Source organism: Rhodotorula paludigena, assembly GCF_050403205.1.
Source record: "Rhodotorula paludigena JCM10292 DNA, Rt_paludigena_JCM10292v1_ctg26, whole genome shotgun sequence".
Classification (NCBI taxonomy): Eukaryota; Fungi; Basidiomycota; class Microbotryomycetes; order Sporidiobolales; family Sporidiobolaceae; genus Rhodotorula; species Rhodotorula paludigena.
In genome coordinates this window covers 211288-236491 of record NW_027481432.1, presented here as the reverse complement: position 1 = coordinate 236491, position 25204 = coordinate 211288, and the positions used below count along the sequence as shown (strand labels likewise).

Below are 25204 nucleotides of genomic sequence, written 5' to 3'. Positions count from 1 at the left end.
GCTCTGACTTCGCTCTCCTCGCCCCCTCTCGCCGCACGGCCGTACCAGACCCGCACACCCCGCCGTCGATACCCCTTTGCTGCACCCTCCAAGTGCGTGCGACCCGCTCCACGCCCCGTGACGTCGCTGCCGCTCACCGTCCGTCTCGCTCGCTCGCCCGCAGCCGCCTCCCCCCAAACCTCTTCCCTCGCCCGCCAGAGCCATGAGCGCCGCCACCGACAAGCCCACGCCCACCATCCCCGGCGCAGAGAACCTCCCGCACGAGCGCGAGACGGCCCTCCACCGCGTGCGCTCACCCCGCCCTCGCGCTTTCCTCGTGGAGCCCTGCCCCAGCTTACACGCGCCCGCGCGCCTTCCCTCGCCCGCAGGTCCAGGGCTACCCCGTCGTCAAGGACCTCCTCTCGACCACCGACTCGTACGTCCAGGGCCACCCCTACATCGCGTCGCTCGTCGCCCGCGTCGAGGCCCTCTCGCACGCCATCCTCGCCCGCCTGGAGCCCCTCCAGCGCCGCCTCCCGCTCGACCAGGTCGACCAGTTCGCCAACGCCACCCTCGACTTCCTCGAGAAGAAGGTCCCCCACGTCAAGATGGAGACGGGCGAGCTCGTCAGCCAGGCTCGCAAGCCCGCCGACGCCGCCTACGGCCTCGCCCAGGACTACAAGAACGGCTTCCAGCAGGTGCGTGGCGAGGCTTCCGTGCAACTCTCGTCGTCTGGCCGTCGCGCATGCCACGGCGGGACGTATTCGCTCGGTCCAGGGGCGCTCATTCGCACGGTTGCCTGCTTGCAGCGCTTCGGCCCTTACGCCGACCCCGTCTACCAGCGTCTCCACGAGGGTCAGACGGCGCTCGCCGGCCTCCAGGAGCGTCTCGCCTCGACCGTCAAGCAGTGTGCGTCTCGCTCGTGTGGCCTCTTCCACCTGATGTGGCACATTCTTTCCTACCGGAGGGTCGTGGCTGATGTAGCCGCTCGTTCTATGCGCAGTCCCGCACGACCAGGCGTCGCTCAACCAGACGCTCGAGTCGCTCAAGACGGAGCTCGACACGTACGTCAAGGCGGCGCAGTCAATCGTACGTGTCCAGCTCTCACGATCAATCGAGCCGCACATCACGTGCCTGTGACTGATAGCCAGCGTTCACACTTGTACAGCCCGCACACGCGCAGGCTTCGGCCAAGCCGTACGTCGAGAAGGCCAACGAGGTGAGGAACGACATCCAGAAGGAGATCCTCCGCAAGGGTGAGTCGGCTCGGCCTACCGTCGAGTCTGGCATGTTGCGTGTCAGCGCGCGCGCACGACTGCTCTGCCAGGATGCGAACTGGACTGACAATCGCCGATTCGTCGTCGTGGCCAGACATCCCCGTCGGCACCAAGGCGTCGAACGTGCTCCACTACTCGCAGGAGCAGCTCACGCCCGTCCTCGAGTACTTCAAGGGCTTCATCCTCAAGAAGAAGGACGAGGCGGCCAAGGAGGCCGACACGGCCAAGGAGAAGGTCACGACCAACGGCTCGTCGTAGAGCGCCTACTTTTCGCGTACCCTTGCCCGCTCTGGCCACGAGCACAGCCGTTCTCTCCTTCCCTGCTTGTAGGTAGTGCCTTTACCCTTTCCTCCCTCCGGCTCTTTTCGCACTCGACTCCTCCCTTTGCCTTGCCCTGGTGTGTACCCCCCCTTCTGCCCACATCCGCTCGCCTATCTGTGCCTTTCTCCGTGTGGACATAGCCGCCCCGCCCTTGCGTGTGCGTGACTGCAAAATGCCCCATTTCCTCTCCCTGTCGTTGGACTTGCACGTGAAAACGGAGGTCGCGCTGGTCCCGATCGGAACCGCCTCGTCGTCATCACTGTGCGCCTTCCTCGCTCTCGTCCTGACCGTGCCCAAGCTGTTCGCGCGAGTCCGAGCCAGCCATGCCTAATTCGCAGCCACGCATCATATGCCGCGCAGGCCCGGACCTCTCGTCTCTCTCTCCCGTCGACGTCAATCGCTCGCCGCTCTCCATCTCGTCGTCGCACTGGGAAGGCTCCGTCGCCGTCCGCCTCAAGAACTACCGCGGCCCGAGCGCGCAGGAGGGAGAGTACGCGGCGCAGCCGGAGCAGGCGCTCATGCAGGAGGGCGATACGTGGAGCATTAGCTTCGAGGGACGGTGGAAGGACGAGGGGCTCACAGCCGACGATGTCGTGCGTCCCTCGACGCGACGTACCCAGTCGGGACTGAGGTGGGCTTTGAGACTGACTGAGATGCTGGATGGGGGTGCAGCTGTTCGGCAACGTCTGGCAGAAGCCGATTCGCGACTACCTTCCCGTGCGTCCGCGTCTCGCTCCTCGCCAATCGCGCGCTGCTCTCTGCGGGCTGAGGCGTTTGGGTGAATGTTGCAGAAGGAACACTGATCTGACGCATGGCTCCCTCCGCAGTACGGAACGTCGGCCGCGCTGCGATTCGTTCGTTACGTCGACCCGAGCCTCGATTGCGACCTGTACGCGGACAAGCCCTGGGCACTGGTGCGTCATTCCGGTGCGCATGGGCAGAATTGACCGCGGGGCCCAGGACTCTGAGGCTCGCTGTCCTCCGCCGCCTTGAAGAACGCGTGCTCAATCCCTTCCCTCGCAGTCCCCGCTCTTCGCCACACTGCAGTTCCTCTCGGCGCGCGAGCACCCTACGTCTGAGTCTCTTCCGCCCTTCAAGCCCGATCACTTCCCTGAGGACGTCACGCCCCTCCTCCGCTCGTCCGCGCCGGCAAACCTGCAAGACAACCCCTCGCAGCGGCGGTCGCACTTCGCGAAAGCCCCCGCGCGGCAGGCCGTGCCCCTCTCGGCGTCGCACGTCGTGCGGGGCGACTTTTCGCACGGGTTCATCGACTTTGGCGCGCTCGCGGTGCAGCTCCCCGGCGGGCTCAGCTTTTCGCTCGAAAAGTACTGGAACGGCGAGCCCGTCGTCTTTTCGTGCCAGCGCCGCGGGACGGGGCAGCAGTTCTTTGTCGTCACGTTTGAGCTCGAGACGGAGGGCAAGGAACCGGGGCGGGAGGAGACGGAGGCGAAGAAGGACGAGGGGGACGATGAGGCGAACGAGGACGTAGACTAGACGGGCTCGCAGGCCTCGGCAATAGATTTGAAGACCCTAACAGCGCGGTCTCTCTCGTGCGGAACACTTCAAACGTATCTGGGCGAGCCAAGGTGGTCGCGGAAATTGGCAAGAGGAGCGCCGCACGTGCACGGAGCTGCTCGCTCTCGTCCGCGCGGCTCGATCCGGTCAAGAGCTTGTGCAGCGCAGAGTACTCTCGCACGCTCCAGGTCAAGCCACCCTCAGCCTGCTTAGCGGCTTCCTCGTCGCTTCTGGCCCGGCTCCTCCGTCATCAGTTCGAGCCGCTTTCGCCAGCGCGTACAGTCGACACACATCTCTGCACACTGGAGTGAGCTCCGTGACGGCTCGAGGGAGTACACGAGCATCCGCACGCTGACTAGCACTGCTCCACAGCCGCTCGTCGCCTCGCAGCATGTCGCTCTCGCTCTACCACCTTCCGCTTACGGGCTACTTTGCCCTGATCGGCGGCCTGAGCTTCGCCATCGCACCTACGTTCGCTCCGAAGCGCCTCAATGCACCGGCGGTGGGCTTCCTCGCCCTCGCGATCGCGTCGGTCGGCGTCACCTGGACCTTCATGCTCCAGTACTTCCAGCTGTCGTTCGAGCAGTCGGCGCATCGCCACGGCGCGCTTGCATCGAGCTACACGACGCACGAGTGGCTCGCCGACGTCTCGCTCTTCCACGAGGCGTGGTTCTACGTCTGCGACGGCGCGTCGCGGTGGTGGTGGTCGCAGCAGCTGTGCCTCTGGACGACGGGCCCGCTCCTCGTCCTCTTCTACACCGAGGGCCGCCGCTTTGGCATCAAGCGCACGTGGGCGTACGTCCTCCTCGCCCAGGTCGTCGCCGTCAGCTTCGCCCAGGCGCTCTTCTTTGCCGCCGTCGCCGTCAACGCCTCGGCCGTCCCCGACGCCAGGCCCGCCGTCCCCGGCCGCCCCGCCGTGCAGCGCAAGCGCCAGATCTCGGTCGGCCTCGTTGCGGCGCTTTTGATCGGCACGGCGAGCACCGTGTTTGTGCCGCAGACGCTCAAGTTGACGTCCGAATGGCTCTTCCTCCCCAACCTCCTCTTCCTGCACGCCGTCATCCTCCTCCCGTTTGTGCCGGCGCTCGCCAGGCGCGACAAGGTGATCTCGCCGCGCCAGTCGCGCCTGTACCTCAACTTTGCCTTTATCGCGCTCCGGTTCCGGTTCCCGATCGTGTTTGAGCTGCTCAATACGGTCGGGTCGAGCGTGACGTCGGGCGTGCTGCGCGGCACGAAGCAGCCGTTCTCGTTCCAGCTCGTGCAGGAGCGGCTTCCGGCCGTGCTCGCGCTCGAGTGGAACACGCTCCTGCACCACCCGGCGCAGGCGAGCATCTCGAGCGACGTCGTCCTGACGACGGTCGGCGCCGTCGCGTACCTCGCCTACTCGGGCCGCGCGGCGCGCCTCGGCGTGCGGCAGGGGCCGGAGCAGGTCCCCGCGACGCTGTTCGTCGTCATCGCCGCGCTCCTCCCCGTCGTCGGGCTCCCGTCGGCGCTCGCGATCGGGTATGCGGTGCGCGAGGGCAAGCGCGAGGCGCGCGAGGAGGCCGAGGCGGCGGTCGAGCGCGCGAAGAAGGAGGCGGCGCTGAGCGAGCTGGCGAAGCTCGGCGCGGGCGGCGAGGGGGCCGAGTCGACTGTCGAGAGCAAGAAGACCAAGTAGGCGTCTCTGGAGTGCAACTAGGCGTCGCTGGATCTCTGCGAGGGAGAGTGAGAGAGCGAAGACGCGGCGGCGTGTCCCCCTGGAAGTTCTCGTCCTCGCGGGCGCGCCCTCCCGTCGCGCCTGCACGCGTCTCCGCCGAGTCGCGCACGCGCTCTCGAGGGCGAGACACGCGCACGTACACGCTCTGCGCCCCACTCTGCCCGGTCCAGACCCTGCCGTGCGTCCTCCCACGCGCTGCTTGCCCAGCTGCGCGTCGTCGCCCTCCGCCTCGACACGCGCCGAGCGTGACCCGACGCGAGCGCGCGCCGACAAAGTCCGGCCGCCGCCTCGAGAGCCTCAGGGGGCAGCGCTGACCGCCCCTAGGCCCGCCCTGCAGTTCGCCAACCCTGCGCCCGAAGCACCTGCCCGCAACGCTGCGTGACGAAACGCCGTCGACGCCGGTTCTCCGCCGCTAGATCCGATTGAACCCGCCTGCTCGAGTTCAGTGCAAGACTCGTGCAGCCCCGGCTCCTCAGAAGTGTGCTGCGTTGCCCAACGGTCTAGGTTGCCCCCCTCCCCGGCTGACCTTCCCGCTCGTCGTCGACGCAGAAGTCGCCTTCTCCCTTCCGCCTAGGTCGGAACCGCAACGATGGCGAGCACGTCGCAGTATCAGGACACGGGCGTGTCCTACCCGAACCCCAAGTGAGTGCAGGGTTGCCTGCATCCTGCTCCTCTCCCGTTCCGCAGGGATAGTATGCTGATGCCTTCGCCCTCGACCTCGCAGTGTCCAGGGAAACCCTTACATCTAGTGCGTTGCACCTGTTTTGGATGAACGACCTCGTCATTGACCCGCTTTCGTCCCTCGCGCAGCCTGGCCGTCTACTCCTCCGTCCCCGTGTACGAGATGATGGTCCGCGGCATCGGTGTCATGCGCCGCCGCGCCGACAGTTGGCTCAACGCGACGCAGATCCTCAAGGTCGCCGGCGTCGACAAGGGCAAGCGCACCAAGATTCTCGAGAAGGACATCGCGCAGGGCGTGCACGAGAAGGTGCAGGGCGGATACGGGCGGTACCAGGGAACCTGGTCCGTCGCACTTACAGCTGGTTCCGTTACAAGCTCAAGCATCTGACCATAGGCGCCTCGCAGGATTCCCTTTGAGCGGTCTGTCGAGCTCGCGAATGCGTTCGGCGTCTCGCACCTCCTCGCACCGCTCTTCGACTACACCGCGCCTCCTCCGCCCGTCTCGCTCGGTGGTGCCGCGCCTCCTCCCGCGATCGTCAACCCGTATGGCGCCGGGCCCCCTCCGCTTCCTCCTCCTCCCGCCGCCATGCAGGCCCAGCCGCAGCAGCACCTCGCCCCTCCTCCATCTCAGGCACACGCGCAGGACGCGAACGCCATCCTCCACCACGCACGGCAGCAGGGCCTCCTCCCGCACGCAGGCCCGAGCGGCATGCACGCGCAGCAGCAACAGCACATGGCTCCTCCGCCTGTGCAGGCGCTCAAGCGGTCGGGCGACTCGCTCGACCAGGACGACATCAAGCGCGCGCGGCTCGAGGTCACGAACGGGTTCGGCAACGGCTACGGCGCACCGACGCCTGCGCCGATGCTCACGCCTGCGCCACTGCCGCTCGGTCCGCCGAGCAATTTCCGCACGACGCTCAAGATGTCGAGCAAGCCGCCGTACGACCCGGCGACGCTCGACCCGGGCCTGCTCGAGCGCAATCGCACGGCGCTCAAGTCGATCTTTGCGATGGAGCCCGAGCAGCCCACACCGGGCGGAGGACCCGCGCCGACGCCGGACCTTGCGACGCTGTTCCCGCCTGATCTCGACGCCGACACGCCGATCGACGAGAACCTGCACACGGCGCTGCACTGGGCTGCGGCGCTCGCGCGCGTGTCGCTCGTGCGCGCGCTCGTCCAGTTTGGCGCCGACCTCGACCGCGGCAACAACGTCGGCGAGACGCCGCTGATCCGCGCCGTGCTCGTCACCAACAACTCGGACCACGACTCGTTCCTGCGCCTGCTCGAGGTCCTCGCGCCCTCGCTCCGCACCGTCGACGACGTCGGCCGCTCGGTCCTGCACCACGCGGCGCTCGTCGCGGGCGTCAAGGGCCGCGCCGCGAGCGCGCGCTACTACATGGAGACGGTGCTCGAGTACATTGCGACGCGCGAAGGTGGCCGCTTTGCGGCGCTCGTCGACGCGCAGGACGCGCATGGCGACACGGCGCTCAACATTGCCGCGCGCGGCGGGAACCGCGCGCTCGTGCGCCTGCTGCTCGACGTTGGCGCCGACAAGATGAAGGCCAACAAGCTTGGCCTGCGGCCGACCGACTTTGGTGTCGAAGACCCGGTGCGTGAACTTGTCCGCAGCATCGCGAAAAGAACTCGTCCGCTGACATAACGCTCATGCACGCAGGAGCTCACGGTCAATGCGGCTGAGGAGACGCTGCACGCGTTGCAGAACCAGGATGGCGACTCGCCGAACGTGCCCGTCCAGGCATCGGGCGACGTCCTCCGGTCCATCACGGACACGCTCTCGTCGCTCTCGTCGTCGTTCCAGGCCGAATTGCAGACCAAGTCGGACGAGCTCGACGCCAAGCGCGAGCAGCTGCGCCAGCTCGCGGCCGAGCTCGCAGCGCAGCGCTCGGCGCTCTCGCTCGCGCGCACGCGCGTCTCCAAGGCCGACGAGCAAGCGCAGCGGGTGCGCAACCTCGCGCTCGCGATCGAGTCGGAGGACCAGTTTGACTGGACGGGGCGCACCGAGGTCGACGGCTCGCCCGCGAGCCAGCTCGCCGGGCCCGGATTCACGTACCGCGGCCCGCAAAGCACGCTGAGCAACCTCCCGTCGGGCATCTCGATCGAGTTTGACGCCGACCCGGCGCTGCCCGAGATCCTCCGCGCCGAGGACGGCGCCGTCTCGGGCGAGGCGCTCGTGCACCTCCTGCGGCTCCAGGCGTGGTACGAGCGCGTCGAGGGGCTCATGAAGCAGCGCCTCGAGCGCCTCGAGAGCGGCAACGGCGCGATGGAGGAAAAGCTTCGCCGGATCGTCGCGAGCTGCTGCGGCGTCGAGGAGGACAAGGTCGACGACATGCTTGAAGGGCTCGTGCGGTCGCTCGAAGCGTGAGTCGCCGTCGCCCTGAGTCTGCTTCACACTGCTCGATAGTATACTGACCTCTCTTGGATGTGCAGCGACCCGTCAGCGACCGACCTTCCGCGCGTGGCCGGCTTCCTCAGCCGCATCAAGGACGGCACGCTTGCGTAAATAGACCGCCTCTTCCGTGCTCCCAAGTCCCCCTCTTCCTTTCTGTCAGTTCTTCGTGTGTGTACGTTCTCTCGGGTTTTGTGTGAGGGCTTCAGTCTGCGACTTTGCAGTCGTCCGTGCAACACGGCGGATGCTTCCGCTCTCGCGCTCGCTCAAGCCGGAAGGAGAAGAGGAGAGCGGAATCCGTTACGGTATCGGCGTGTGTCGTCATAAGCGGGACAGTCAGGGGGAACAGTCACAGTGGACCCGGAGGAAGGGTCTCGGCGCCGAAGAACTCGAACGTGACATCCTCGAGCGACTCGGTGCTTTCCGAGTCGTTCATGTCCATGTCCAGTCCGGACCCAGCGCGTCACCTCGATGAGCTTGCGTCTGTAGATCGGAGCGAGGGGCGACTTCTTGTTCTGCTTGATTTTGCGCGTCAAGATAGCCAGAATGAGCAGGCCGTGGTGCAGCTTCGACCACCATGGCGCGGCGACAATGTCATCCGGAAGCTTGCGCCGGCAGTACTGCGCAAGGACTGCCCCAGAGAACATCAGGAGGAACATCGACGCGTCCTTATCGAACGTCTGTCTCTGGCCGGGTTGCGCGAAGCGCGAGCGCCGCACCATGCTGACGAGAAGAGCCTTCTTCGGAAGCTGAGAGGCGTCGGCGAGGGGGCCACCGAGATGCCGAAGAACATACTGCGCGCCATCACTGCGACGTGAGCGCGCACCCTCGCATCGGCAATCTCTTCGTCCGTGAGCGGTTCGACGAAGAATGGGTGCGTCTTTCCCGGTCCGCACACCGTCTTGTGCAACTTCCAGACCTGCGCGCACGTTCAGGCGTTAGGACCGCACAGCCAGCTGTTTCTTACCAAGCTCACGAGCTTCTGGCAGTCGCGCGAGCAGAAGTAGATGTCGAATGGCGCTTTTGCACACTCAGAGCAACGATTCGTCGTAGGCTTGAGGCAGACCTCGCAGGGCTGCGGGACAAGTTCGGCGGGCATCTCGAGCAGCGTTACAGAAGAATGCAGGAGACAATGAAGCAGCGTGAGCGCGGAGCGGAGAATCGTCGAACGGGGAGGAGCGAGACGACGGACGCGACTCTTTCGCTCTGCACAACGAGCGTCTCCCGCACACTCCTGTCAAAATTCGCCTCAGTCCTCAAGCACCGCCTTCTTAAGCAGACGCGCGTCTCTGTGACTCTTTCAGAGCCGTTGCCGCGAAGCCCCAGCTTCATCAGTGCAACTCCGCTCCACAACCTCTCGCTCACCGCGCATCCTCGAATTCGGTCGGCATGGCTTCGCAAAAGCTACTCGAGTGCTTCGTGTGCGCTGCGCCAACCAAGAACCGCTGTTCGAGCTGCGGGAAGAGCGGCGTCGACGTTGCGTTTTGCTCGGCACCTCACCAACGAAGTGTTGACGAAGTGTATGTCTCTGCCTCATTCTTGAGCTTCTCCCCGTTCGGGTAATGACTCATATACGCAATCACGAAGGCGTGGTCGCTGCACCGCCATTTCTGCGGTGCACGGTCCAACCCGTTCCGCTGGCCGGCTCTCTCTCCGGCTGAGGCTGCCGAACTCAAGCGGCACCAACACACCATGATCCGCGATGAAGCCGGCGTGCCAATATGCAACTTTTCCCAGTAGTTCCGGCGGTTCCACGGCATTACTGAGCGGGACATCGAGGTGAGCTTCCATCTTCCGCTTGTGTGGTCGGCATTCTTGCTGCATATTGACACTCCCGCGCATGCAGCCGACTCTTGTAAAACTGTCCGATGACTCGGCCACGTCGGGCGAGCAGGAGCAAATACTTCTCATCGACGTTCGCGCAGTCCTCGCGGCTTTGGCTCGGCAAGGCCGGGGGCCGATTCCGCAACCTCGGCAGGACAAGCAAGCAGTCACGTTCGGCTTGCTGTGCGCACTCTTCCAGAGCCTCGAGCCGATCGACGAGGTCCTCAAGGCGCCCTGGTACACGCCGCTTTTGCACCGTCTCGCCGTCCTCACTGCCTCGCTCAACGAGCGGAGTCAAGACCAGGCTACGCCGAACCCGCAACTGTCCTTTCACATCCTGACGACCAATCTACGAGTGCGCAACTACGTCAATCATCATGTCAAGCCGAGCGACCCGCAGCGCGCCAAGGTGATACTCGACGTGATCCCCAAGTGGCAGGGGCAGGGCAGCTGGGCCGAGATGGAGCAGTTGCAGCAGGGTTACGAGGTACTCCTTCAGGCAAGTATGGCAATGTAAAGCTGCTGTTGAGGGCGGCTTTCGCACGACCGCCCTGCTACTTCCAGCTGCACACGCCGCCGCAAAGATGTGCGCATCAAGTTGACTTGTCCAACTTTCCTGCCTTTCTCTGCATGCGTCCCCTCCTTCAGCGTGAATTGAGTCGCACCTGAGCCGGTGAATGGTTCGGCTTTCTTCATCGCAGTCAAGTTCGTCCAGTCTTGTTTCGGCGAAGCGGTCCTCTCAAAAATTAGCAGTTGTGGGATGCCAAGGTTTCGAATTCGGCGGACTTGATCAATTGATTGTATTTGCTCCAGTGGAGAATGCCCGCGGCGAAGGGCGGACCAGACGGCTCGACGGAGCCGACGGCGCCGATACGGCCTCGTTCTCGCCGTCACCTCGCCCTCGCTCCAAGCGATCGCGCTCACGGTGTACCTAGGTATCGTGGGCTTCGCACGTGACCCGGATGTCTGGCTATTCCGTCTCCGCGATCCCCTGATCACTGCTGCCGTCTGCTCTCTTGACTTTTGATCAACCTGCTGCCCAAATGCCACAGCTGCGGGCGGCGCCGAGGAGCGTAGCAGCGCTGACAGGCAACGAGTGCATCGTCTGCTACGGACCGGCGACAAGTCGATGCTCGCGGTGCGCGACGAGCGAGGTCAACCTGCACGTCGCCTTCTGCGATGCGGCTTGCCAGAAGCTTGTGAACTCCTTCCTTCGACTCTGACCGCTGCTCTACCGCTGACTCGACCCGAGACAGGCTTGGCCGATGCACCGCACCTTTTGCGGCAGACGCGCTAACCCTCTCCGGTGGCCGCCGCTCTCGCAAGTCGAGGCGACTCAGGCCAACCTGCACCTGGACGATTGGTTGTTCTCCGCTGAGGGCGAGCCTCTAGGACAGCTGTCGAGCTACATTCAGCTCCGCTACGGCATTGCCGAGGCAGACATTCGGGTATGTTACCCTGCAGAGCGTCTCCATCGGCGTCTTCACAACGCGCCGGTGACAATATGACCCCTTGCAGACAACTATTTCGTCGCTCTGTGTCAACAGCCAGAGCTCGGGCTCAAGTCGCGACCAAGGGCTGCTGATCACTGTGCGAGCCGGCCTCGACGCATTGTCGCGCCTTGGCACCACCCCGCCAATTGTGCTGGACGACACCACTGTTGCGCTATGCCACCTCGCAGCACTTGTTCAAGGCGGGCTGGATCCCGTGCACGAGGCCGTCCAGCTTCCGTGGTACACTCCGCTCGTGCACCGTCTCGCCATTTTCCAGGCCCTCTTGTCGGCGAGAGCGCGACAAACGGACAATCCCGATCCCGCCTTACTCCTCCTTGTACTCAAGAGCAACCTCCGCCTCCGCGAGTGGGTGAATCGACACGTCAAGCCGGACTATCCGGAGTTCGCGGATGCCACGCTGGAGACTTTGCTGCGAAGGCAGGGCCGGAGCAATTGGGCGCGCGTAGAGGAGATGTACCAGACCATACATACTCTTGTGAAACTCACTGAGCAACAGTCGTAGCCTCACGCACGCTGGAAAGCGAGGCGGCCGAGAGAGCCAACCGTGAGACAGAGCGCAACATGCGGCCAGGTGATACTGCATCACAACATCGTGCGAATGCGAGCGACACAACATGAGAGTACTGCAGAACGGCTCAAAATAATTAAGGGGAAGGGGAATACCTCTAAACAACACCTTCTCGCTCTCGCTCTCCTTCGTTCCTCGTCACCTCGCCAAACCCGCCTTCCTCGTCGTCGTCCTCGTCGTCCTCGAGCGCAGCGGGCGGCGCGCTCGCCATGCCAAGCGCCTCGCGCGCTGCAACGCCGCGCAGTCCCGACCCTGCGAGGTAGAGCGGGAGCGCGTCGTCCTCGTCGCGCTCGGCGTACTCGGCTGCAGCAAGCGCGGCCTTGTCCTGCGACTGCGCAGTCGGAGTGGCGGGAGAGGGCGTAAGGAGTGGCGCAGTGGACGAGGCGAGCGTCGAGGTCGAGCGGGAGATGTGCGGAGGTGCGCCGGCCGGCATGCGCGGGTAGGAGAACGTAGATGTGTGCTGCGCGACGGGGCGGGGTGGCGCGGGCAAGAGCGACGACGAATCAGGCGCTGTGGGCGCCGCACCGGCAGACGAGGGCGCATCGAGATCGAACCGCTCGAACCCTTCCTCGTCCAGATCCCCCTCATCGTCAAAGTCCGGCGCAGTCGGCGCGGGAACCGAGGGACCTGCGCTCGGGGCACCGTCGTCTCCCCCGTCGCCGATCGTGCGGTCGCGCTGCTCGCGCAGGCGCGCCAGAGTCGCCTTGTCGTCCGTCGCGACATGTGCCGAGAACAACGAGCGGTCGACCGGCGGCTCGCGCTCGTCCTCGTCCTCGTCCGCGCCGTCTGCAACGCTCGGCGGAGCAGAGACCAGACTCGCAGGGCGCGCGCGAGTGCCGGACGAGCCAGCGCCGCTCGGCCCCGCGACCTCGGTCGCGAGCGGGCGGCCCTTCTCGCCCGGCCAGTGCCACTCGCCCTCGTCCTCCTCGGCCGGCCGCTCCTCCCTCGCGTCACGTAGTGTGCCAAAGAGGCGCCTTGAGCGGCCGTGTCGCGCCGCTTCTTCGCCTGCGGCGGCGGGACTCGCGGCGCCGCTCCGGCGATCTGCAGAGGGCGACACGAGGTCGCCTGCGCCGTAGCGCCGAGTGCTCTGCACCGTGCTCGAGCTTGGGCGATACGCCGGGGGGCCGGGTGCAGGCAGCGTGTCGGACGCGATGAGCATGCCGAAGGACGAGGTCGGCGGCGGGGTGAGCGGCGTCTGCTCTGCGGCGCCGGCGAGCGACGAGACCGAGATCGCTGAGCGGTCCCGCCTGAGCGAAGCCGAGTCGCTGCCGGGAATGGGGAGGTGGTCCGGCAGCGAAGGGTCGTCGGCGGGCGTGAAGAGGAGATCGGGCGGTTGAGCGGGGGCGGTGCCAGCGTTGCGCAAGCTGCTACGCCGACTCCCGCTGGACGGCACGCGGCTCAGTGCGCTCGCCGTCAGCGAGACCTGCGAGGCCGAGCCCGCATCGCGGGAGAAGACAGTCGTCGTCCCCGCCCCGCTGCGCCGTGCTTCGTCGCCACGCTCGCCGCGCATGCGGGCGCTCAGCCGCGCTGTGAGCGTGTCATGCGCGATCGACGAGGTGGACGAGCGCGTGCCCGTGCGCGTGAGCGCCGTGCCCTCGTCGTCCTCGTCGTCTCCGCCCTCGCGTCGCCGGCGCCGGCGTGGCCGCACGCGGTTGCCCGCAGCGAAGCCCGTCGTGCGTACGCGGCGGTGCCCGCCCGACGCACTGCCTCCGCTCCCAGCCTCGCCGGCGCCAGCTCCTGCCGCGCCGCCGTCGTCCCCCAGTCCTCCCGTTCCATCTCCTTTGCCATCCTCGTCGCGCTTCTTGCCCTTTTTCCGGCCAACGCTCCTGACCGGGTCCATGACCTTCTCGACAACACCTCTCCAGCCACCCTCGTCGACCTTTTCGCCCTTGCGCGCGCTGCGCCGGCGCTGCCGCCTGCGCTTCTTGCGCCGCATGAAGACGCTCGCGACGATGCTCGACACGACGATGACGGCGACGAGGACCGACATGGCGATGATGATGGGCACGGCGTAATAATCGGTCTCGCGCGGCTGGGCGCGCCAGCCATCAGGGATCGAGACGGACGCGGCGGAGGAGGATGAGGAAGGCGAGGAGGACGAGGTGGACGAGGGCGAGTCGGAGGGTTGGGCAGCAAGCTCTGCAGGGTCGTACGTATGCTCCTTTGTCGAAGACGAGGTCGGAGTCGGCTTGATGGAGGAAGAAGGAGATGAAGAGGAAGTCGCAGGGACATGCTCCTCCATGGCGGTCGCAAAGGTGCGGTACGCCTCCCCGACCGAAACTTCTCCAGCTTCTCCAGTCGCCTCAGCGGTCACTGCATGGCGTGCAATGTCGGACCCCCCCTTGCCCAGCAGCGTCCAGCCGTGGTCCTCGACCCACTGCCCATCGCTCCAAGTATAGCGCGGCGGGACTCGACTGCGCTTTGTCGGGCGCTGTCGAGGAGCAGCAGTCGGTTCTGCTGGGGCGGCGCTGCGCTCAAAGGCGGCGACAGGCGCAGGCGGCGACGGAGAGGGAAAGGCGGGGGGGACGACGTCGCCCTGCTGCGGGCTGGGGAGCGGGCCCGCACTCGCGACAGGGAGCCCGACAAGCGCAGCAGCAGCGAGTGCGAGAGCTGCAGAGCGTGTCGCGCGGTCTGCCCGGCCGGTCGAGCGAGTGCGAACCCCGGCTTCGTCGCGCTGTCGTACGTCCCCGAGGGCGCGGCGATAGCGCTGGCACTCCCTGCAGCAGCCCAGCGAGCCGCGTAACCGCTTCAGAGGCCGTGCAGGAGCTGCCTGAGGTGGCGCTGGTGGTGCTCGGCGGCGATCGGGCGAGGGCAAACGGCGCTGAGACAGGGACGGGCTGGCCGGAGGAGAGGGGCGAACGAGGTGGTGCTGCGAGTCGAGAGAGTGGTCCGGTGGGCGCGGAGGGGAATGCATGTCCCCGAGAGCGCGCGATCAGACCGCCCAGAGCGTGCTCGGGCGCAGAAAGACGGCGGGCTGCGCAGATGGCGATGGTGAGCGGGGTGGGGGGCGAGGCCCTCGACGCAGTCGCCGCGAAGAGCGGGCACGGCGGGCGGGACGTACGCTGCGAGGTGCGGTTGCGGCTTGCTCGCACAAGTGCGCGTGTGTGCGTGCGCGTGTACGCCAAACAAGCGGGGCGACGAGGCGAGCGAGCGAGCGGGAAACCCGCGCGGGCAGCCAGCCGCGCGCAATCTCCTGAGCAGCGCAACCTCGAAATAGCCCTTTCCCTCGCCCGTCGCCCCTCCTCTCTCGCTTCCCACGCTTGCTCACGCTCGCAGCTTGTTCCGTTGCTCCCGCCTTGCATGCCACTCGTCGTCGCTCCTCGCACCCGCCACTGCCCTGGCATTGCATCGTGCCCGTCTCCGTCACCGAATCGACCGACGTTCCGGCACGTTCCGCTCCTGACAGCCCTCGTCTCGCTCCTGACGTCGGGCAGCGACCGCACCTGCTGCCTGTACCTGCTTTGGCCTTCTCTCGCTACCCACCTCGGCCGCTGACGCCGACGTGCGCGCGTGATCGAGCGCACACAAATGCGCTCAAGAGGTCGGCGTCCAGGCCTCCCACGGCCTCTCGTCGTTGTCAATCGCGCGAGCCTTGCTTTTGCCAGCGTCGTCTGTACATACCTCCTCCGATGCACTCATGACTCGCATGGCGAGGCTCACGCGACGAGGCGGCCGTCGGTCATTCGAACGTGCTCGTGTCGGCCCGCTGATGCCGCTTTACCCGCGGTCCGTTTCTTGCTCGATGGGCCAGCACCTTCCTCCAATTTGGCAAGACAGTCTCGCACTTGCCCACCGTTGCTGCAGCTAGCGCCTCACACGAGTGAGCTCTCCATCAAGGGAGACGAAGAGAGAAAAGGGCGCCGTCATGCCGGCCTGGATGCAAAGTGGTCCTACAACAAGCGGTCTCGGGAATGGAACATGAAACGGGGGACACTGCGCACATCATGCGCGTCTACGCGGCAGCAGAGGCGGGCGCAGCGAGAGCAGCAACGACGCGCTTGGACACGGCCAAGAGCTCCTCGTCCTTCCACCGCCGCCCGATGAGCTGAAGGGAGGTGGGCATGCCGGCCGTCGCTTGCGGGTCGTCTGTCGTACGTTGAGAGCCGTCAGTGCGGCCGCTCAACGCAGCTGAAAACGGGAGAGCAAGACGCACAGAACGACTGGATCTCGGCGTCGTTCTCGCTCAGCGCTTCGTACTCTTCTCCCCGCACACGATCCTTCTCCGGCTCGACGCTACCAAAGGGCACCGCGATAGCCGGCAGGTCGAGCAAGCTCGCGATAGCGCCGTACCCGCCCCAGCGCATCTCGCCCGGCCTGCACGCCGTCATCGCCGTCGTCGGAAGCAGCAGCGCGTCGATCGGCCGGCCCGCGGCCGAAAGCGCCGACGTGGCGAGCCACCGCTCCAGGAAGAGCTGCTGGTAGTGCTCCTTGGTCCGGTTCAGCTGCCACGTCTCGTACGTCGTGCGCGCGGTCGAGGACGAGAAGCCGAGGTGCGGGAGGAGCGGCTCGTCGATGGCCGAGAGAGTGCGGAAGATGTCTTCGGCACCATCCTGTGGGTGCTCGAGTACGTCAGAGAAGCCTTTATCAGGGATGACGATGGGAACGCACGGAGGTGAGAATGGCGCTCAGAAGCGGCGGCACGCCCTTGAAGTCGGTCAGGTCAAACTCGACGACTGCAGTCCGAATCCAGATGAGCAGGGGGTCTCGAGCACGCACTCAAGCGTCGGAGCGACGAACCTTCGTGTCCCTGCTCCCGCAGCTTCTCCACCGCCTCCTCAACGGCCCTCTGCACCGGTGGGTGCGGCCTCACGTGCGCGTCCTCCCGCATGACGCCAATTACCAGGGTCGGCAGCGCCTCGACGCGCGCAGGCCCAACCGTGTCGTACGGGAAGGGCAGCGCCGTCGCGTCGTATGAGGAAGGGTTGGCGTCGAGGATCGCGCGCAGGAAGTAGGTGCAGGACGAGGTCGAGTGGGCGAGAGGGCCGGCGACGGAGAGGACGGACTTCTGGCCCAGCTGCAGGCGGGTAGAGCGCATCAGCCGGCCAGAAAACTGCGAAGAGGAGAGTATGGGGCCATACCAAGCTGTTCGTGGCGAAACCGTACGGGATGCGGTTGGAGGTTGGGCGAAGACCATACAAGCCGCAGAACGACGCAGGTATACGGATGCTGCCGCTGCGCGCAACGAAGGGACGTCAGTTTCGAGTCTCGAGCGAGGGGCTTTAACACAGTACTCACCCAATGTCAGTCCCCTGCGCGAGTCGGGTTGATGTGGTTAGCCTCCTGACGACGGATTCGAGAAGCGGAAGGAAGGCTTACGACACCCAGGATCGCACCTCGCAGCGCGACCAGCGCACCTTCTCCGCCGCTCGATCCACCCGGGCTCAGCTCCGGCTTGAGCGGATTCAGCGTTCGGCCAAAGACGTGATTGGAAGTGTCTCCATCCTGCGCACGAGCAAATGGTGTAAGGACGGGACAGCTAGTCGGACAATGCACGGCGAAGACGCACGAGCAGGGTCTGGGGGACGTTCGTGCGGCAGTGCAGAATGGCGCCTGCATCGCGCAGCATCTTGACGAGCGAGCTGTCACGCTTGGATATGCGTCCGAGGTACGACGCGTAGCCTGAAAAGAGGCGAGAGACGGCGAGGTAAGTCCGCATGGACGGGCTCGTAACAAACGGCATGGCCGCAGCTTGAACGCACCCATTGTCAGTTCGGTACCTTCTATGTCAAATTGGTCTTTGAGCGAGATCGGCACGCCGTCTGTACGATCCATCAGTCAGCCAAGCACGACAAACAGCAACAGTGAAACCGGCGCGAGACTTACGAAGCGGTCCTGCCGGTAGCCCGGTCGCTTCGAGGGCAGCATCGAGCTCTTTCGCTCGCGCAATGGCGGTCGAAAAGTAGATCTCAGTGAGGCCTGGAACGGGACAGATGAGTACGGCGTGCGAACAGCAAAACGAAAGGAAAGCTCACAGTTTGTGAGCTGGTGGGCGATAGCAGCGCGCTTGCAGTACGCAATGGTGACCTCGGTCGCTGTGACGGCACCATCTGCAAGCTTGCCCGCAAGCTGGAGAGCACGGGAAGAGGCGAAAGTCAGGTAAACGGCTTATCAGACGGGAGGAAGGAGGTGAACACGACAAACCTCCTCTAGCTCGTCAAGCTCGGTGATCAAGAGCTCGCGTTCACTCAGAAACGAGCACTGGAGAGCCACAGCACGCGAGTCCGTTCGCCCGAGCGCGAGCAGCGAAGCCGAGAGACGCCACTCTTGCGGAATCAGGCTGTCGCGCGCCCATCGCTTCTGCTCAGCGCGAGCGCGCCAGTTGTCTTTCGTGAGCGTCGGTGGAGGCGTGTAGCAAGGCTCAAGCGTCGTCAGAAGCATGAGAAGAGTTTGATGAGTGAAGAGTCCGTTCTGAACGAGCCTGCAGGCGCGTGCCGCGCCCGCCTGGCCAAAGCGCCCGGTCGCGCGACTTGGCTCGCGGCCTTCCTCGCCTCCTGCGCTTGTTTTGCGCAGAGGGCCTCGCTTGTTTAGGATGGATCATGCCTGGGCTCCTATCGATAAGGTAGCCCCAAATTGGCCTCTCTCGCTGCATTGATGCGAGACTGGCATCACTACGCAAGGCCAACCTAGGTTGCAGCACCCGATCCAGAGGTCAACCTGAGGCACTCAGTGCTATCAAAGCTCGCATACACACCCATTGATCATCCACGGAGACATCTAGAGAGGCGAGCCCACAATGCTGCTCACGCGCTCTGCAATCGCAAGCAGCTCTTCCTCTTGCCAGCGCCGCCCAATGCTGCGTGATCGGTGATGCAGCGGTCAGCGATGAAGGCACAAGTGTGTGCATAGCAAGCAGAAGCGCACAGCTGGACTGCGACGGGCATGCCAGCCGTGATCTCCGCCGAATCTGCACGAAACGATGATCAGCGAGTGCACGTCAAATCAAGAAGGCCGCCTGTAAGCGCACAGGTCTCGTGCACTTCTGCGTCCTTTGCCGTGAGCGGCTTGAATGCCGGGTCCGGACGGTCGATGTTTGGGTCGACAAGCGTCACGGGGACGGCCGAAGCGGGCAAATCGAGCAAATTGAACATGCCCGTGTAGCCGGCCCAGAAGACAGTACCGGGCACATATGCCGGGGTGCAGGAAACCGGGCAGAGGAGAGCATCGATTGGGCGACCGGTCGAGGTCACCGAGGCGGTCGAGAGCCACTGAGCAAGGAAGGCCTGCTGAAGCTGCTCCTTGTGCCGCTGCATTTGCCAAACCTCGTACGTGGTCTTGACGGTCTTGGGGTTGTCAAAGGTGAGAAGCGGGAGGAGAGGCTCGCCGATGGCTTGCCGGACACGTCGGATGTCTTCGCCGCCGTCCTGCGAAAGGCAGCAAGTGTTTTCAGTCACAAGCCGCTCACAGAAGAACATGAGGGGAACGGCATACGGCACGGAAGAAAGCATCAAGAAGAGCGCGAGCATCCTTGTAAGCCGACCCGTCAAATTCGACGACTGCGAAGCGAGAAATGAGCGCGGCCTTCCCGAACAGCATCTTCGGACTCGCACCTTCGTGACCCTCAGCCTGCAGCTTTGCGACCGTTTCGCGCAGTGCACGCTTGACCGGCGCGACAGGCTGAACGTTGTGATCGTGCGGCATCAAGCCAAAGACGAGCTTTTCGCGCGAGCGTGCCGAATCGTACGCCGCGGTGTTGAAGGCAAAGGGGAGAGCGTTGGCGTCGTACTTGGACGCGTCGGCGTCAAGGATCGACTTGAGGAAGTAGGTGCACGAGCGGAAAGAGCGAGCCAGAGGACCAGCGACTGACGGGACGGCTTCTTGGCCGAGCTGCAAGAGAGCCAGGGAGTCAGTCTGATCAGACCAAAGAACCAGAATGAACAAGAGCTCACCATGCTATTCGTGGCAAAGCCATACGGGACGCGGCGGGTGGTGGGGCGCAAGCCGCAGAAACCACAGAAGGAGGAAGGAATACGTATGCTGCCGCCGATGTCGGTTCCGACGCCTAAAATCGAGCCCTTCATACGGATGAGAGCACCTTCGCCACCGCTTGAGCCGCCGGGCGTGAGCGAGCCGTTCAACGGATTGCGAGTGCGACCAAAGACGTGGTTGAGCGTGTCCGAGATCTGCATTGGCCAGACCACGAGCCAGTCAGCCTGACATGAGACAGACAGACGCGAGAAATTATTACGGACCATCATGGTCTGCGGCACGTTGGTACGGCAGTGCAGCACCGCGCCAGCGCTGATCAGCATGCTGACAAGGGCGCAGTCGCGCTTCGAGATCCGCCCAAGGTAGGCAGCATACCCTGGTCAAAAGAAATGCATGCTTCAATAAGTGAGGCACGCAGACAGGTGTCATGAAAGCCCACCCATCGTCAACTCGGTGTCCTTAATGTCAAACTGGTCCTTCAGAGAGATCGGCACTCCGTCTGTGACACCGACCAGCATGAGTGACAGGCCGAGGCGGTACCGTGTTGGGGGAACAGGAGCAGCTGCGCATGGGTTAAGAGCAGAAACGCACGCAAAGGACCCGAAAGCTGGCCGGTAGCCTCGAAAGCCGCGTCAAGCTCCTTGGCCCGCGCGATTGCCTTGGCGAAGTAGATCTCGGTCAAACCTGACAGTTTCGTCAGCTCTCGTGATATTCATGAGAAGGACGGAGATGCGCCGCACAATTGGTGAGCTGGTGAGCGATAGCGGCCCGCTTGCAGAAAGCGACAGCGACCTCCTCTGCCGAGTACACGCACTTCGCGATGCGTCCAGCAAGCTGTGTTCGGTAGTATCAGCATGTCTTGCGCATGGTGCAGGTCGTGTTTCGACGAGCATACCTCGTCGACGTCGTCGAGCTCCGTAATCTCGAGCTCGCGCTTGTTCAGAAGACCGCAGGTCGCCGGGACACCCGTCACGTCCGTCATCTGCTCGTTGTCGAGCGCAACAGCAGGCAAGCGCCATTCGGCGGGGATGAGCGCGTCGCGGCATGCGCGCTTCTCAGCCGCCTTGGCCTGCCAGTTGTCCTTGGTCAGGGTAGCCGGAGTCGTGTAGAACGGTTCGAGCGCGAGCATGGTCGTGTGTGAGAGTGGACAAGCAGCAGCAGAGAGGCAGGACGCGCGAGATAGCGGCCGATAGACTCGGCCGACGTCCCGAAAGTTCCGACGGTGCCGACGAGGCAGCGCCGGGCTGGTGTAGACCCGTACAGCCAAAGCCGCTAGCCTCTACAGGCTTGTTTTCTGAGCTCCGCGAAGTCAACTCGCCTCGTAGCTCCGATGCACAGTACGCAACCGGAAGCGCCGAAACAGATGAGGAGCAAACGGGCGTGAGCTGCGAGTGGATGCGGGCCGACGGTGCAGAGGCCTCCGAACGCTCCACTGGTACTGCCCGGGACATCAGCGCGTCGTCGTGCGTGAGCATGGGATGAAGAAGCTTTGCTGAAACGCTAAAGCTCCTCGTCTCGCCTCGAAGGCATACTCGCTCAAATCGCTTGCTGATACCGCAATCTCGTGATCCACAATGTGACTGGCTGTGAAGCAGAATATGCTAGCGGCTAGTTGCAAGACGGGGGAAACGACTATGAGGAATCGAAACGATGCGAGCGGCGTGCGAAAGCGATCTCGTGCTACGAAAGGATGCGAGTGATCGTTACTGTACAAATACCGAGCGTGAGGCTGCTACTGCAGCAGGTCGGCCGGCGGCTTAGGATCGGGGAAGGTGGGCGCGCGGCAGACGGGGCAGACGCGCGAGAGGCGGAACCAGCTACGGATGCACTGCTCGTGGAAGCTGCGACGAGATCAAAGACGGTGAGCCTCCGCACGCACTCAAGTCGGCCGGGATGGCTAGACGTACATGTGCAGGCATTCGGGCAGGACGACAGCGAACTGATCGACCTTGAAGCGAGCGAGGCAGATCTGTCGGGGAAGACCAGTGATCAGTATAGTCGTGACTCGCAGAAAGGCAGAAGCCTATCGAACGTGTGATTGTGACACCCAGGCGAGCAGAGCAACTCACAGCGCAATCGACGCATCTCACCCCCACAACGCTCAGCTTGCTCTTGACCTTGCCGCTCTTGGTCACCCGCCGCCGCTCGCACTCGACCCTCGCGACCGTGAGCGTCTCTGCCAGCTCGGCTGCAGACGCGCCTGCGGGAACCGCTTGGCCGAGTACGTCGGACAGGAGGAGGAAGTCCTATTTGCGCCGGGCAGAAAGTTAGCCAGCTGCTGCCTCGCATCTGGGCGAGAGGTCGAGATAGTACGCACATCGTAGTTCTCGCCGCCGTTCGTGGCGCCCATCGCCGCGCCCTCGCCCTCGCCCTCGCCGTCCCTCCCCTGCTCCTGCGCCTCAAGCCTCGCAAGCAGCAAGTCGAGATCGGTATACATGCTCAGCTCGGGGACCTGCGCCACCGGCGGCGGCGATGCCACGTTCGCACTCGCACCAGCTGCAATCCCGAGCGAAGTCTCGACGAGCGCGCGCGGCGGCCTGCGCGGGAGCGGCGGGCCGGGCGCGTCGGGCGCCTCCGTTCCGGCGGAGCTAGCCTCCGCAGGTGTAGCGGCAGGCTCAGCGCTCGCTCCGAGCCCGCGCGCGAGCCGCAGCGCCGTGTACGCGTCGAGACGGTCATGCGCGAGCGGCGCGGGCGGAGTCGGGAGGGGTCTTCGGCGTGTGGGCGAGGCTGCGGGCGATGCGGTGGAAGAAGAGGGAGGGGCGGGGCGGGTCAGGGAGGCGCGACGTGCGGCGAGGATCGAGGCTGCGCCTGGAGGTGGAGGTGGAGCCGGACGACGTAGCGAGGCGGAGCGGGTGAGCGAGACGGGCGGGGAGGCGGGAGGCGCGATCGAAGGCAGACTTGCGGAGGAGCGGCTGCGAGCTGAAGGTGGTGGGGGCGGAGGAGGGCGAGCTCGCGGCTTCGTCGAAGCAGGCGGCGGTAGAGGAGGCTCGCGTGCCGGGACGGTCGGCGCATCGACAGGAGCGGACGCCGTAGTCGCCGGTGCGGCGCGCAAGACCGGACCCGTCGACGCAGGAAAGAGCCGCTGGTACACCTCGCTCCGCTGCGGCTCGTCCCGCGCCTGCTGCTGTTGCTGCTGCTCGTCCTCATCCCTCTCCGCACGCTCCTCCTCTTCCGGCTCCTCCTGCACTGTCCCGCTCCGCTCCGTCTCCTGCTCTTGCTCCTCCTCCTCCAGCACCGGCTCCTGCTGCTGCTGCGTCAGCGCCGCCTGCGCGCGCAGCCTCGCCGCCTTCTCCGCCTGCATCCTCCGCTCGGCCGCTTCGGCAAGCATCCGATGCCCATGGAGGCTCAGCGCCCTCGCTGGTCTCGCCGTCGCCGGCGCCTCCTCCTCGCTCTCCCCTCCGACCCCAACACCGGCCTCCTCGATCCTCCCCACCCCGGCGCCCGTCCCGCGCCCGCGGCGCTCGCGCGCCGCACGCCCCTGTCGCCGAAGGCTCTTGGTGGCGTGCACGCTGAGGGCGCGCACGACGCCGCGCGAGTTGTTCTCGCGCTCGGCGAGCGCGATGCGGCGTCGGAGGAGGGAGAGCGACTCGGTGTCTGAGGGCGAGTCGACGTCGTCGTCGTTGGCGTCGCCGGCGGGGTTGGACGAGGCGGGTTGGATCTGAGCGGCATTGGGAGGCGGGGATGTAGACGATGACGGGACCGGGAAGGGCGAAGTCTCGGCATGCTGCAGCGGCGGCTCACGCGCCGCGTCCGTCGCCCCTCCCTCCGTCGGGTCCTGTCCCACCGCCACCTCCGCTCTCCTCCTCCGCTCCAAGTCCCTCCTAATCCGCTCATCAAGGGAATACACCCCCGCGCTCCGGTCCGCCTCCCACGCGAGCACTAGTGGGTCCGACAGCGCGCCATGCGCGTCGGCGGACCCCTCGTCCGAGTCGGCGTCCGAGTCGGAATCGTCGGACGAGGTCGAGCCGCCCGAGGACGAGGAGGCGGATGCAGTGGGAGACGCAGCGCGCGGAGGGGCCGACTGCATCGGCTGCTGCTCCTCGATCGTAGTGGGCAACGTCGGCGCCGCTAAAGGCGGCGCCGCTAAAGGCGGCGGCGGCGAAGGCGGCGGCATCGAGTACCTCGCCGCGCGTCGGGGCCCCTCTCCCGCCGCGAGTGCCATTCCGAGACTGAGCGGCGGCGGACTGCCGCCTCTCGCGCTGCTGCCGGCACCGCGGGAGTAGGCGGGCGGGGGGCTGAGGAGGAGCATGTGCGGGTCGAGCAGGCCGAGCGAGAGGTGGTCTGAATCGGCGAGGGACGGGTCGGAGAGATTCAGGGGCGGGAGGAGCTGCGGCGTTACTTGTGCTGCAGTGGAAACAGGGGCGGGTGCGGCGAGAGAGGCAGAGGAGGAAGAGGCGGAGGTGGAGGAAGCTGCGGCGGGAGAAGGAGAGCGGGCGGACGGAGCTGGGCGTCCTGCCGGAGGTGGAGCAGCGGTCACGGGTAAGGGGGACGCTCGCGCCGGCGGTGCCGCACGTGTCGCTGCTGGTGAGGGTGCAGGAGAAACGGGAGAAGCAGGCGTCGGTGTCGCAGTCGCAGATTGAGAAGGTCGCTGCTGGCTCGACGAGCCGCGCACGAAGCGGGGCCGCGGCGCAGGAGTCGAGACAGCGGGAGGAGAGACCGGGGAGGGAGAAGCGGCCGTGGACACGGTCGGAGCGGGACGCGGACCGCGCGGATGTCGAGCGGGAGGACGGGGAGCAGGAGACACTGAAGAATCGTAACGTCAGCTTGGATTTGCACGGCAACGGGTCGGACAAAGCCACTACCCACCTGAGGCAGGTGGACGTGCGGACTGTGAGACAGTTGCGGCAGCCGTGGAGGGCCGCTCTCGGCTCTTGCGCCTGCGTGGTGGACCTGTCGCCGACGGCACCTCGAGCGAGTTGCCGCTCCGCGAGCGGGCCATGGGAGGCGCCGCTCCCGTCGTTGCGGTCTGCGAGTCTCCCAAGCGCAGCTGGCGGGACGGGCTCGGGGTCCGGCCGGCGTTGACGACTGCGCTGGCGATGGCGCGCTCCCTGCGCATGCGCTCCTCGCGCTCCCTGCGGCCCTGGCGCTTCTTCATCTTGCGGAGCTTGGCGGCGTCGTCGCGGTCGAGCTCGCGCTCGTCCATGGCGGGTGCGCGCTCGGTGGGGACGCCCCAGCCTCCGCCGGCGTCGACTGCGCGGGCGGGCGGGTCGACGGTGCCCGGCTGGCGGCGCTGGCCGAGGTTGTCCGGTGCGACGAGGGTGATCTGCCCGTGGTGGCGGTGGACGTGCGTGAGATACTGGGGCGGATCTGCGCCGGACGCGGGCGTGGGCGCGGGTGCAGGCGACGACGACGGCGAGGGGCGCAGGCGGGGCTTGGTGGTCGAGCGGGTCCACGCAGGGCCGGCGTGCTGCCCGGGCGAGGCCATGTCGGCCGTGCTGCACCCGCCTGGCTCCCTGTGCGCTCGGCTGTGCGCTGCGCGGGTGCGCGTCGGTGTCCTCA

The 25204-nt window shown here is 65.6% G+C and overlaps 9 protein-coding genes across 9 annotated transcripts; 5 read left to right on the top strand and 4 right to left on the bottom strand.

Annotated features, from left to right (window-relative positions):
* Positions 1-202: 202 nt before the first annotated feature.
* On the top strand, positions 203-1514 carry JCM10292_006406 (uncharacterized protein; the record flags this gene model as incomplete). Its single annotated transcript, XM_076649671.1, has 5 exons — positions 203-286; positions 369-888; positions 983-1068; positions 1148-1235; positions 1351-1514. The coding sequence occupies 5 exons, from the start codon at positions 203-205 to the stop codon at positions 1512-1514; spliced, it is 942 nt and encodes a 313-aa protein (XP_076504850.1).
* A 386-nt stretch (positions 1515-1900) lies between these two features.
* On the top strand, positions 1901-3071 carry JCM10292_006405 (DUF1769 domain-containing protein; the record flags this gene model as incomplete). The annotated part of the gene is made up of 4 exons (XM_076649670.1): positions 1901-2170; positions 2250-2294; positions 2405-2491; positions 2601-3071. The coding sequence occupies 4 exons, from the start codon at positions 1901-1903 to the stop codon at positions 3069-3071; spliced, it is 873 nt and encodes a 290-aa protein (XP_076504849.1).
* A 412-nt stretch (positions 3072-3483) lies between these two features.
* Positions 3484-4746, top strand: JCM10292_006404 (uncharacterized protein; the record flags this gene model as incomplete). The annotated part of the gene is made up of 1 exon (XM_076649669.1): positions 3484-4746. One exon carries the CDS (start codon positions 3484-3486, stop codon positions 4744-4746), a length of 1263 nt encoding a protein of 420 aa, XP_076504848.1.
* A 628-nt stretch (positions 4747-5374) lies between these two features.
* On the top strand, positions 5375-7987 carry JCM10292_006403 (uncharacterized protein; the record flags this gene model as incomplete). The annotated part of the gene is made up of 6 exons (XM_076649668.1): positions 5375-5427; positions 5510-5533; positions 5596-5808; positions 5872-7075; positions 7142-7845; positions 7915-7987. 6 exons carry the CDS (start codon positions 5375-5377, stop codon positions 7985-7987), a joined length of 2271 nt encoding a protein of 756 aa, XP_076504847.1.
* A 235-nt stretch (positions 7988-8222) lies between these two features.
* On the bottom strand, positions 8223-8972 carry JCM10292_006402 (zinc finger MYND domain-containing protein; the record flags this gene model as incomplete). Its single annotated transcript, XM_076649667.1, has 4 exons — positions 8223-8261; positions 8329-8622; positions 8700-8792; positions 8850-8972. 4 exons carry the CDS (start codon positions 8970-8972, stop codon positions 8223-8225), a joined length of 549 nt encoding a protein of 182 aa, XP_076504846.1.
* Positions 8973-9713: 741 nt separating this feature from the next.
* Positions 9714-10214, top strand: JCM10292_006401 (uncharacterized protein; the record flags this gene model as incomplete). The annotated part of the gene is made up of 1 exon (XM_076649666.1): positions 9714-10214. The coding sequence occupies one exon, from the start codon at positions 9714-9716 to the stop codon at positions 10212-10214; it is 501 nt and encodes a 166-aa protein (XP_076504845.1).
* A 1662-nt stretch (positions 10215-11876) lies between these two features.
* On the bottom strand, positions 11877-14693 carry JCM10292_006400 (uncharacterized protein; the record flags this gene model as incomplete). The annotated part of the gene is made up of 1 exon (XM_076649665.1): positions 11877-14693. One exon carries the CDS (start codon positions 14691-14693, stop codon positions 11877-11879), a length of 2817 nt encoding a protein of 938 aa, XP_076504844.1.
* A 1038-nt stretch (positions 14694-15731) lies between these two features.
* JCM10292_006399 (uncharacterized protein) lies at positions 15732-20834 on the bottom strand (the record flags this gene model as incomplete). Its single annotated transcript, XM_076649664.1, has 22 exons — positions 15732-15865; positions 15933-16329; positions 16388-16452; positions 16517-16793; positions 16858-16951; positions 17015-17028; positions 17096-17221; positions 17286-17398; positions 17479-17538; positions 17603-17695; positions 17752-17845; positions 18524-18572; positions 18641-18683; positions 18744-19140; positions 19208-19272; positions 19327-19603; positions 19666-19899; positions 19969-20081; positions 20145-20204; positions 20297-20389; positions 20446-20539; positions 20601-20834. 22 exons carry the CDS (start codon positions 20832-20834, stop codon positions 15732-15734), a joined length of 3126 nt encoding a protein of 1041 aa, XP_076504843.1.
* Positions 20835-21437: 603 nt separating this feature from the next.
* On the bottom strand, positions 21438-25130 carry JCM10292_006398 (uncharacterized protein; the record flags this gene model as incomplete). Its single annotated transcript, XM_076649663.1, has 6 exons — positions 21438-21546; positions 21613-21674; positions 21775-21951; positions 22023-24157; positions 24218-24448; positions 24512-25130. 6 exons carry the CDS (start codon positions 25128-25130, stop codon positions 21438-21440), a joined length of 3333 nt encoding a protein of 1110 aa, XP_076504842.1.
* Between the last annotated feature and the right edge of the window lie 74 nt (positions 25131-25204).